Genomic DNA, 13,027 nt, shown 5'->3' on the forward strand with positions numbered 1-13,027 from the left:
AAAATACTACCTAAAAATGAAAATACAACCTAGAAATGAAAATACTACCCAAAAATGAAAATACTACCTAGAAATGAAAATACTACCTAAGAATGAAAATACTACCTAGAAATGAAAATACTACCTGAAAATGAAAATACTACCTAAAAATGAAAATACAACCTAGAAATGAAAATACTACCTAAAAATGAAAATACAACCTAGAAGTGAAAATACTAACTAGAAATGAAAATACAACCTAGAAATGAAAATATACTACCTAGAAATGAAAATACTACCTAAAAATGAAAATACAACCTAGAAGTGAAAATACAACCTAGAAATGAAAATACTACCTAAAAATGAAAATACTACCTAGAAATGAAAAAAGAGCTAAGAACTACAACAATGCATTTGGAAATGAAGCAAAAACCTAAAAAAGAAAAAAGAAAAATAATTTAAGAATCTTCAGAATGAAATATTAAAAATAAGAAAACTGAGAGGACAAGCAATGAAGGAACCTATAGGGATGAAAAGTAAGAGTAAAAACAATGAAGGAACCTATAGGGATGAAAAGTAAGAGTAAAAGCAATGAAGGAACCTATAGGAATGAAAAGTAAGAGTAAAAACAATGAAGGAACCTAGGTATGAAAAAGTAAGTGTAAAATCAACGAAGGAACCCAGGGATGAAAAGTAAGAGTAAAAGCAATGAAGCAACCTATAGGGATGAAAAGTAAGAGTAAAAGCAATGAAGGAACCTATAGGGATGAAAAGTAAGAGTAAAAGCAATGAAGAAACCTATAGGGATGAAAAGTAAGAGTAAAAACAATGAAGGAACCTAGGTATGAAAAAGTAAGAGTAAAAGCAATGAAGGAACCTAGGGATGAAAAGTAAGAGTAAAAGCAATGAAGGAACCTATAGGGATGAAAAGTAAGAGTAAAAGCAATGAAGGAACCTATAGGGATGAAAAGTAAGAGTAAAAGCAATGAAGCAACGTATAGGGATGAAAAGTAAGAGTAAAAGCAATGAAGCAACGTATAGGGATAAAAAGTAAGAGTAAAAACAATGAAGCAACCTATAGGGATGAAAAAGTAAGAGTAAAAGCAATGAAGGAACCTAGGGATGAAAAAGTAAGAGTAAAAGCAATGAAGGAACCTAGGGATGAAAAGTAAGAGTAAAAGCAATGAAGGAACCTAGGGATGAAAAAGTACGAGTAAAAGCAATGAAGGAACCTAGGGATGAAAAGTAAGAGTAAAAGCAATGAAGGAACCTATAGGGATGAAAAAGTAAGAGTAAAAGCAATGAAGGAACCTAGGGATGAAAAGTAAGAGTAAAAGCAATGAAGGAACCTAGGGATGAAAAAGAATAGATTTTCAATATTTAATCAACTGCAATCTCTTACAAACACTCAATATACTCATCCCTTCAGCCAGATTATCAACCACGGAAAAATAAAAAAAGGAAGACGACATGGTGAAAGTTATTTTTAAGCATTATATATCTATGTTTATGGTTACTAAAAGACAGAGCAGAAAAACTCTCGAAATTACTTATAAAAACAACTTCTTTTATTTTCCAATAATACTAATGACCTTCTCAACCTAATGTATGTTTTTATGCATGTTTGGATAGTGACAGCTATTAATTGTGAACAATTCTTAATAATTCATGAACCCTTCTTTATGCTTTCTTCTACACTACATAGTTCTTAGTCCTTCAATCCTGGAAAAAAAGGAATTTTTTCTTCCTTTTTTTACTTGATACATTTTTTCAAATTAACTTATGAATTTTTTAGTCGAATATTGCGATTTTTTGAATTTTTGTCACCCAGTGAGTAAAAAATAACCATTAATTAATATCTAATATATATATTAATGTCCTTTGATACAACACTAGAAAGCGTAGAATGGGTCTATATAGAGAGAGTTTCGTGGTCAAACTTGTTTTCTGTTTAAACCAGGCTTACAGGGGAGTGTTTCCGGGGGGGGGGGTGAAATCAGGCTTACAGGGGAGTATTTAAAGTGGGCGGGGGGGGGGTGAAACTAAACTTACATGGGAGTATTTCCGAAAGGGGAGGGGAAACTAGGCTTACATGGGAGACTAAATAATTATTTCTTGATTTAACCAATAGCATGCTTTCCAACTAGGCTTACATGGGAGTATTTCCAGAGGGAGGAGGTGAAACCAGGTTTACAGGGGAGTATTTCCAGAGGGAGGAGGTGAAACCAGGTTTACAGGGGAGTATTTCCAGAGGGTGAGGTGAAACCAGGTTTACAGGGGAGTATTTTCAGAGGGAGGAGGTGACACCAGGCTCACAGGGGGGTATTTTCAGAGGAGGAAGGTGAATCTAGGCTTACAGGGGAGTATTTCTAGAGGGAGGAGGTGAAACTAGGCTTACAGGGGAGTATTCCTAGAGGGAGGAGTTGAAACTAGGTTTCCATGGGGGTATTTCCTTAGGAAGAAGATGAAGCCAGTCTCTCAGGGGAGTATTTCCCTCTAAGTGGGGTTTTGTTTAAATTCCTGCTAGAAACTAGCTAGAGTACATTATTTAAACAATTTCAGAAATGATTATTCCTAATTTATCCTCTGTTATAAGATAGATGTATATTGTATAGATTCTGAATATTAAATCTGTCAAAACTTTGATACGCTGTCCTAAACTTGAATAGAGATGATTAATCCTACTTTGAATTCTTGTGACCGAGACCAACGATGCAGTGTTTTCAAAATTTTCTAAAAAATATTTTTTAGACCTCCGGCTTTCCCTTCCCCCCATTAAGAACTATTATGAGTATATTGAGTTTATTTAAACAAAATAGGGATTAGAAAATTTGAGTTTGTGGCAATTAGACTTAATTTCTTTTGGTATAGGATAGTTTAACATTGTGGACCACGCAACATAACGATCATAATCATTAAATTTGATTATTTTATGTCAGGTCATAATCAAATTACACGAATATTGCTTATTACTCAAATATATAAACATTAGAGAATCTTATAAAGTTAATTGAACTCTTAAACTGAATACTTAATACCTCTATCTTTGTAACCTGCTGTTTGGTTCCTTGAAGTTGAAAGCTCAATAAGTTTTTCATTTATAAACTATAAACCTTATTCACTTGCATACAGAATTTTACGAATTTGCAGCAAACCAGAACTTAGGGATGCACAATTCTTAAAACTAAGGGATTTTCTTCTCAGCAGGGATTACAATTCTTCAATTGTTGACTCTGCTATAGTCCGAGCTAAAGCTATACCTAGAGAAGTTGCTTTAAAGAAAGTGGTGAAAAAAGAGAAACCAGATCGAGTTATATTCTCCATCTCATTTAATCCCCAGCTGCCTTGTATCTCCTCCATCATACAGAAACATTGGAAAACCATGGTCCAGGATCCTTGGATGAAGGAGGTTTTTCAAAATCCACCTATGGTTACCTATAGGAGACCTCCTAATCTCAGGGATAAACTCATCCGAGCCAGAATTTCTGATCCTCCTAGAATGAGGCCAAAGAGGCTAATACCTGGTATGAAACCTTGTGGTTTAAATTGCCCAACTTGTCCCTACAGAGAGCCTGAAACAGTTATACAGTCCTCTAATACCAGCAAGAAGATTGAGATTAATGGAACTTTCAACTGTAAGACCAGAAATGTAGTTTACTGTATTACATGTGAACAGTGTAAACTACAATATATAGGACAGACAACACGATCTTTAGATGAAAGAGTGAGAGAACATATTGGTTACATTAGAAATCTCCATACAAACCAGCCTACAGGAGAACATTTTAACCTTCCTGGACATGAACTCTACCATCTAAAAGTTAGCGTTCTAGAGAAGGTTTGGGACCACGGAAGAAGTTTACTTGAAGTACGTGAATCTAAATACATCAGAGATTTTATGACTGAACTCAGAGGAATGAACAGAAAAAAATAGTTTTTATTTAATTGTAAACTGTAACTCAGTATGTTTTTTTAAAAAAGAGTTTTTTATGTCCAATTCTTTAAAAGGTTTAAATACCCCTCCTTAAACAAGCCGTCCCCACCCCTCCCCCTCCCCCGACTTACGCAAAAGTTCGTTAATTAGATCGACCCCTGCACCCCCACTCTATATATAAACACACATCTACACAGTTTGTTTTAATCTTTGTGAAGAAACCATCTCAAGGAATAAAAATTGTCTTAAAACATTTTTTTTAAAGTGAATATTTGTAAATTATCTTTTTTCCATCTCATAATCTGAGTTCGTTTCCCTTATGTCCATTTGACAGTCCAAATTTTTATTTTAAATAATCTTTTTTGTTTGTTTATCTACTTGTGATTTTTTACACTTTTTAATTTTTTTTATCAATTTTGATGGTTATTATATCGTTAGAACTGACGAGGGTCAACCCAGACCGAAATATATTTTCAATAAATGTGGAACTAACATCTACTTTTTTACTCTACAGAGGTTTGGTCCATCACCATCACCGAGTTTTTAAAACTATATTGAAGGCAGGAGTTACACGTCGTCGTTTTATCCCCTTACCTATTTACTGTGGGTACAACCCAGTATATTACATTTTTCATCTGATAAACACTCTCAATTTTCACAAATACATCCTTTTTGTTTGAAATTGTATTGTTTGCTGTTTGCTCTATTACGTTTGTACGCATTAATATTTTATTTATTAATGGTATAAATGTATTTTTATAAGATTTATTTACACATTTTTACTAGGTTCTATATATCATATATGAGAGGAATGTGAGTTTGATATAATAGTGTGTTATTTATGCAGGCATGCCTAGGTGCTATTTACTCTTAATAGACTCGTGTATAATATATTACTTCATAGTCCCTGAACATTATAAAGAATATCAAATCATGATAAACTAAATAATACTAAATAATTATTTCTTGATTTAACCAATAGCATTATTATAAGGGCAAAGAGAATAGAATATATATTAGAGGGGAATTTACTAGAAAAAAGTGTAAAACGGCCATTTTGTTGTACTGTTTCCATACTGCAGGTGTACTTCACGGGCCTTTCGGTCATTTCGAAATTTTGTAATGTCATTATTTTTTTCATCAATCGGTAAAATTCTTTGATTAATATATACTATTCTTTGATCAATCAATAATATTATTTGATTAATCGGTACTATTCTTTGATCAATCAGTACTATTCTTTCATAAATCGGTACTATTCTTTGATCAATCAATAATATTCTTTGATCAATCGGTACTATTCTTTGATCAATCAGTACTATTCTTTTATAAATCGGTACTATTCTTTGATCAATCAGTACTATTCTTTGATCAATTGGTACTATTTTTTGATCAATCCGTAATATTCTTTGATCAATCCGTACTATTCTTTGACCAATACGTACAATTCTTAGATCAATCCGTACTATTATTTGATCAATCGGTACTATTATTTGATCAATCGGTACTTTTCTTTGGTCCATATGTTCTAATTTTTGCTCAATTAGAACTATTTTGAGCTTCATTGATTGAAACTTTTCTTAAGTCGGTATGAAGTGTTCTTAGGTTGGAATGAATCTTGTTCATGCCGTATTTCAGGCAGCCCATGTTTTATTTCAGGCAGCCCATGTCGTATTTCAGGCAGCCAATGTCTTATTTCAGGCAGCCCATGTTGTATTTCAGGCAGCCCATGTTGTATTTCAGGCAGCCAATGTCTTATTTCAGGCAGCCCATGTCTTATTTCAGGCAGCCCATGTTGTATTTCAGGCAGCCAATGTCTTATTTCAGGCAGCCCATGTCGTATTTCAGGCAGCCAATGTCGTATTTCAGGCAGCCCATGTCGTATTTCAGGCAGCCAATGTCGTAATTCAGGCAGCCCATGTCGTATTTCAGGCAGCCAATGTCTTATTTCAGGCAGCCCATGTCGTATTTCAGGCAGCCCATGTTGTATTTCAGGCAGCCAATGTCTTATTTCAGGCAGCCCATGTCTTATTTCAGGCAGCCCATGTTGTATTTCAGGCAGCCCATGTCGTATTTCAGGCAGCCAATGTCTTATTTCATGATGTCCTTGTTATAGTTTACGAGGCCCATGTCACAGTTCAGGCGGCCCATGTCGTAGTTCAGGCGGCCCATTTCATAGTTCAGGAAGGCCTATGTCATAGTTCAGACAGTCCATGTCGTAGTTCAGGCGGTCCATGTCATGGTTCAGACGCTCCATGTCGTAGTTCAGGCAGTCCATGTCTATAGTTCAGGCGGCCCATGTCATAGTTCAGACGGTCCATGTAAAAGTTTAGGCAGTCATGTTTATAGTTTAGGCGGTCCATGTCATAGTTCAGGTGGCCCATGTCGTATTTCAAGCTATACAAATTACTTTTTTATCATACTTTTTATGAGATTTCATAATAAGACAATAACAAAACAATATTTTGTTTTAATACATAAACAGATATATTTTCACAAACCAAACAATAAAATCCAATAAAGCATAGTAACAAAACATTATTTAGTATAACGGCATAATAAATTTGATATTCATATTAATTATTGTAAAAATAGATTTAATTGTATAAATATCTATTTTATAACTTTATTATTCACAAATTATTTTCATAAGAATTTGTACTATTTACCAAAAAAAATATTACATTTATATATTTTTGTCAAATGTATTGTGTATGTACGCATGTATAGTTTGCCAAATAACAAGAAAGGTCGTCTTTTTTAAATTGTTATGTTTATATCGATAAATTTAATTTATTATTTATTATTTTTTTAAACATAATTTTATAAATCTTGTGCTTACGTAGTTATAACATTTATCTCCTGATGCAGTTAATGTTAATATAACCTAGTTTTTCTTCAGTTTGCATGTTATCATCAATTTGTTAGAGAATTACCTATTCTACCATTAATATTGCTTTATTTTATATATTTTTCGTTTAATTAATCTATACATATACTTTGCTTGTCTGGGTATTTGTCTGTTTGTTTGTATCCAATAAACGTCCAGACGGCTGAACCGATCAGGCCCAAATTTTGTATGGGACCTTACATGACCCCAGGGAAGGTTTATGGATGATCGAAATTTCAAAAATTAGCCTTCAACAAAATTTTATTATCATTAAATTTTGAAAATCCACGAGCTTATTGTGTTGCAATGTATATATACAAAGAGAAAATGTTCAAAATTGAAATAGAAGATGTAAGCCTATAGTATATACATGTTTAGGGAAAGAGATGACCTTATTAATATATATATATATATATTAATATATATGTATCCTGAAGAATGCATAGTACAATATACACTTCAAATCATATTTTGAATACTTATTTTCTTATATGTTTATATATATTTATAAAATATTTCTAAATAAAATCTTAGTTTTAAATATCAAGGTTTAAATATCGATATATGGTTTAGAAAATTCGAGTTTGTGACAAAAACTCAATTCCTTTAAACACAAAAGTAAAAGTTTTCAAGAGTAACGTTCAAAAATAAATTGGTTAGGAAAGTATATACATTTTTCATTATAACAAATTCATAGTTTTTAGTCCAATAAAAACAAGACAATTGTCTCTAAAAAAACACTGAATTTTCAAATCCAATTTAAATTACTGATCAAATATTAATTTTACAATAATACTATTTCTGATGTACAATATAGGTGTACTTTATATAATTGTTCATTTTTATATATATTTATATATATATATATAATTATATGTTTATATAATTAATATGTTTATGTTTAGGCACGGAGAGGACCTAATTGTGACCCCGTTTGCGCAGATCCTAGCGAGTTTGCGCAGTGTGAGAAATAATTATATAACGCTAACTAATGTACCTGCGCCTAGGTAAATATCATTATATTTTCAAATTTAAAAGAATGTTCACTGTTGTTCCCACCATACTTTGGAATACGAAGACGTCGATTGTTAGACTTAAGTTATAGTTTTGAATAGTCAGCTGTAAGCAAAGAAACTCGGCTCTGTGTAGTGTGCACTGTCCCATTGTGCAGTGTACACTGTCCCATTGTGCAGTGTACACTGTCCCATTGTGCAGTGTACACTGGCCCATTGTGTAGTGTACACTGTCCCATTGTGTAGTGTACACTGGCCCATTGTGTAGTGTACACTGTCCCATTGCACTTAAGTTTATTTACTCGTAAAGATATTTGCTCTAATTACAAAAAATATATAAGAGTGATTAAATGTCGTCTTCATATTCCACAGTTTTATAAGTCTCCTTGGGTATTATTCTTCTATGAGTGGGGGAATAAAGGCGGCCGTGAACCACAACTATCTCCTTTCGACGCCACACTTTGACGTTCTTGTTTTCCGGCAGCCTTGATCCCCAACTATTTACTCTTCCATAATACAGTTGTTTCCGGCCGGAAGCCTACTGTGTTGTGGCACGTAAGAATGATTAATTAAGGGTCATGGAATGGAAATAGTTGTGGCTCATGGCCGCTTGCACCTTAATTCTAAAAAACGCGACTTTTGCCAATATTAGTTGCATTTTTATATGAAAAGAAACGTTCACTTTCCTGTTGAAACTTTTGACATCTCAATTTTTCTAAATTAAGTCAGTTTCAGAAAAGTAGTACCCCCCCTCCGCGCTTTCCATAGAAATTCTTTAAATTGAGATAAAATCTATCTATTTATATTTGACTATTTTGCTTTAATATATTTCAACTTGTGCACTACAGTTATCAACCCCAGGATATTTATATATGTGCAATGTGCATCACTGTAGTTTTAAAAACCAGGCTTAAAGATAACTTAACCAAATTGCCTAAATTCAAAATGCTCAAAACTGTGGAATAGGAAGAAGACTGTAAGCCTCTGTTTCTGGTTTAGGCAGTTCAATGAACATTTCACATGGCAATTGTGCACTGTGAAATGTAATACAATCCCATTTTTCTTTTTTGGTTGATTTCCAAGTAAACGGAAAAACTAATAGCGTTATCTATGTATATAATCTATATATATTTTTTAAGTATATAAAGCTATCTCTGTTTGTCTGTCTGTGTTTGTTCGTCCGATCATAACTCAGGAACCCGGCCCTGGACTGATTTTCCCCAAATTTTGATTTGAGAACTCGGGATGCCCACGGAAATGTTCTGAGCTTAGTTTTAAGATTCTAAGTTGAGTGGGTCGACTTTAATAGCGAACATTTAGTTTCCCGGTAAAATCCTTCAAGTGCGGGTAAACGGTGAAAGTAACTTTAAGCAACCTTGGGAACTCTGGGTTCCCAAGCTAGTAACAACATAGAGTACACATAAAATTTACATGAATGTCGTCTTCCTATTCCAGAATTGTATGGGCCTGTCTAACCGTTGTCTTCAGCACAAAAATTGGTGATTTAACAAAATGGTCCCAATTTCTCATTATATATAATTAGGTTTTAATTAAGGTCCTCAATATTTTTAATCATGATTATTTTTTCAAAGATAATCCTATTTCAGCTTCTGCAACTAATATTTATATTTGTTTACATTAAAAAAAAGAAAGGAAATGTGTTCGAATATGGAAAGTTAATTGAATAATGAAATTAATGTCTCTTGCTGCTGACAATTCGTCAGTCAGAAATTATATCGTCGATGGATCCAAATCACAGACCAATACTTTAATCATCGCGGATCAAACCAAATTCTAATTTTTGATAATATTATTTTTCTTTAAAATTGTATTATGTACTCTCAGAAAAATAAGAACCAATGAAAAGTTTAAACGCCCCTTGGGTTTGTATTTGAATCCCTAGACGGTAAAAATTTCCATATCATTCTAATTTTTTTGAGAGTACATGACATTCTTTTTTAAAGTGCTGGTTAAGGTTTTAACATAAATAAGTTTTTAAATTTGAGGGCTTCAATGAAGATCCATGATACCCCGCTTTTTACAAACGAATTTTTTTATACGCACACAGTCACACACATTAATTTTACATTAAACTAAGCTTTTATTGTGTACAATGTACATCATTACATTCAGGGTGTCCCATATCATATTAGACCGTCAATGGGTCTAAATTACAATTTCCGGGACTAATCAGAATATTTAAGAAGAATAAATCATTTTAAAAAATTGAATAAGGCGAATATAAAAATTTTCTTGCAGGAAATGCTATATTTTTCGAATATTATATGTTTAGTTTGGCGTTAAAGCTTGGAGATAATCTAATATGATATGGGACGCTTTTTATATGCAATTTTGTGCAATTGTACCGGCGAAGATATAAAAAATATCGTTCAGTTTTTAATTTTGTTAAATTAAACCAAAACCAGGACTAGCGATATTTTGTGATTATCTCTGGAATTTTATTAATAAAATTAGGTTGACAAATAAGCAGCAAATTATATCAGAAATTAAAGACGACCTTCAAGTCGTTTTGCTTCTGTCATGTTTCGGGGGACACCCTGTATCTAATTAATCCAATCCTCCAGTAATTTTGAACAAGAAGACGACATTTAAAACTATTGCAACAGTTTGGTCCATTTCCAGCAATTTTATTTTTCAGCTATATGATAAATTTTGATGAACTAGACTTTTACAGTGGTAACCAAAAACAGTGGATAGATTGTCGTCTTCTGTCTTTCAATTTAGCAATGTCAGCAAGTTATGAAGAAAAATCAGATCTTATGTCTTCGATAAAATACATTTTTAAGGTTTTCTATACTTTCTTGATTTTAGATCTCGTAGAAACACTTCAACATCTGCACTCAGCCTGAGCCAAGCCGCTCAGCTTCCTCCCGCGCACGCGCATACAAACCTCAACGCGCACAATCAACAAACATATCATCCACCTAACATCAACGGTAAACAATATTTTTTTTAATAAAGTTAAAACCGTGAATCTATGCGACACTTTTATGATAAAAATCCTCGAATCCACCTTGTAAAAGATTTGAAATGTTTTTTCAACTTTGTGGTATAATAAATCTCTAAGGTTAGCCAGAAAATTTTGTTGGTCAAAATAAATCGAAATGGGTATCAAAATATCTGTCTTATTGAGAAACGTTAAATTCGTAGAAATCCTATGAAATTTATCCAATCCTACATTTATCCAATCCTGCATTTATCCAATCCTACATTTATCCAATCCTACATTTATCCAATCCTACATTTATCCAATCCTACTTTTATCCAATCCTACATTTATCCAATCCTACGTTTATCCAATCCTACATTTATCCAATCCTACGTTTATCCAATCCTACTTTTATCCAAACCTACATTTATCCAATCCTTCATTTATCCAATCCTACCTTTATCCAATCCTACGTTTATCCAATCCTACATTTATCCAAACCTACTATTTTTACCAAACCTACATTTATCCAATCCTACATTTATCCAGCCTTCATTTATCCAATCCTACGTTTATCCAATCCTACATTTATCCAAACCTACATTTATCCAATCCTTCATTTATCCAATCCTACGTTTATCCAATCCTACATTTATCCAAACCTACATTTATCCAATCCTACATTTATCCAATCCTACATTTATCCAATCCTACATTTATCCAATCCTACATTTATCCAATCCTACATTTATCCAATCTTACATTTATCTAATCCTACATTTATCCAATCCTATTTTTATCAAATCCTACATTTATCCAATCCTACATTTATCCAATCCTACATTTATCCAATCCTACATTTATCCAATCTTACATTTATCCAATCCTACATTTATCCAATCCTATTTTTATCAAATCCTACATTTATCTAATCCTACATTTATCCAATCCTATTTTTATCAAATCCTACATTTTTCCAATCCTACATTTATCCAGCCTTCATTTATCCAATCCTATTTTTATCAAATCCTACATTTATCTAATCCTACATTTATCCAATCCTACATTTATCCAAACCTACATTTATCCAATCCTACATTTATCCAGCCTTCATTTATCCAATCCTACATTTATCTACTCCTACATTTATCTAATCCTACATTTTTCCAATTCTACTTTTATCCAGTCCTACATTCATCCTATCCTACATTTATACAATCCTACATTTATCCAAACCTACATTTATCCAATCCTACATTTATCCAGCCTTCATTTATCCAATCCTATATTTATCAAATCCTTCATTCATCTAATCCTACATTTATCCAATCCTACATTTATCCAAGCCTACATTTATCTAATCCTACATTTATCCAATACTTCATTTATCTAATCCTACATTTATCTACTCCTACATTTATCTAATCCTACATTTTTCCAATTCTACTTTTATCCAGTCCTACATTCATCCTATCCTACATTTATACAATCCTACATTTATCCAATCCTACATTTATCCAATCCTAAATTTATCCAATCCTACATTTATACAGTCCTACATTTATCCAATTCTACATTTATCCAATCCTACATTTATCCAATCCTACATTTATCCAATCCTACATTTATCCAGTTCTACATTTATCCAATCCTACATTAATATGATCCTAAATTTATCCAATCCAACATTTATCTACTCCTACATTTATCCAATCCTACTTTTATCCAATCTTACATTTATCCAATCCTACATTAATATGATCCTACATTAATATGATCCTACATTTATCCAATCCTACATTTATCTACTCCTACGTTTATCCAATTCTACGTTTATCCAATCCTAAATTTATCAAATCCTACATTTATCCAATCCTACATTTATCCAATCCTACTTTTATCCAATCCTACTTTTATCCAATCCTACATTTATCCAGTCCTACATTTCTTCCAATCCTACATTTATCCAATCCTACATTTATCCAATGCTACATTTATCCAATCCTACATTTATATAATCCTACATTTATCCAATCCTACATTTATATAATCCTACATTTATCCAATCCTACATTTAGCTAATCCTACAATTATCCAACCCTACATTTATCTAATCCTACATTTATACAATCCTACATTTATTAAATCCTACATTTATCTAATCCCACATTTATCCAACCCTACATTTATCTAATCCTACATTTATACAATCCTACATTTATCCAATCCTACATTTATCCAATCCTACATTTATCTAATCC

General features: G+C 32.5%; 1 protein-coding gene across 1 annotated transcript in view; it reads left to right on the top strand.

Moving 5' to 3' along the window:
* Positions 1–13,027, top strand: part of LOC111699226 (cAMP-specific 3',5'-cyclic phosphodiesterase) — a 132,616-nt gene that overhangs the window by 86,727 nt on the left and 32,862 nt on the right. Inside the window, exons 4-5 of the mRNA XM_023469839.1 lie at positions 7,709–7,810; positions 10,649–10,773. Coding sequence (XP_023325607.1) covers positions 7,709–7,810; positions 10,649–10,773 — 227 coding nt within the window. The remainder of the gene's footprint in view (positions 1–7,708; positions 7,811–10,648; positions 10,774–13,027) is intronic.

This window comes from Eurytemora carolleeae, unplaced genomic scaffold (assembly GCF_000591075.1).
Source record: "Eurytemora carolleeae unplaced genomic scaffold, Eaff_2.0 scaffold16, whole genome shotgun sequence".
NCBI classification, from domain to species: Eukaryota; Metazoa; Arthropoda; class Copepoda; order Calanoida; family Temoridae; genus Eurytemora; species Eurytemora carolleeae.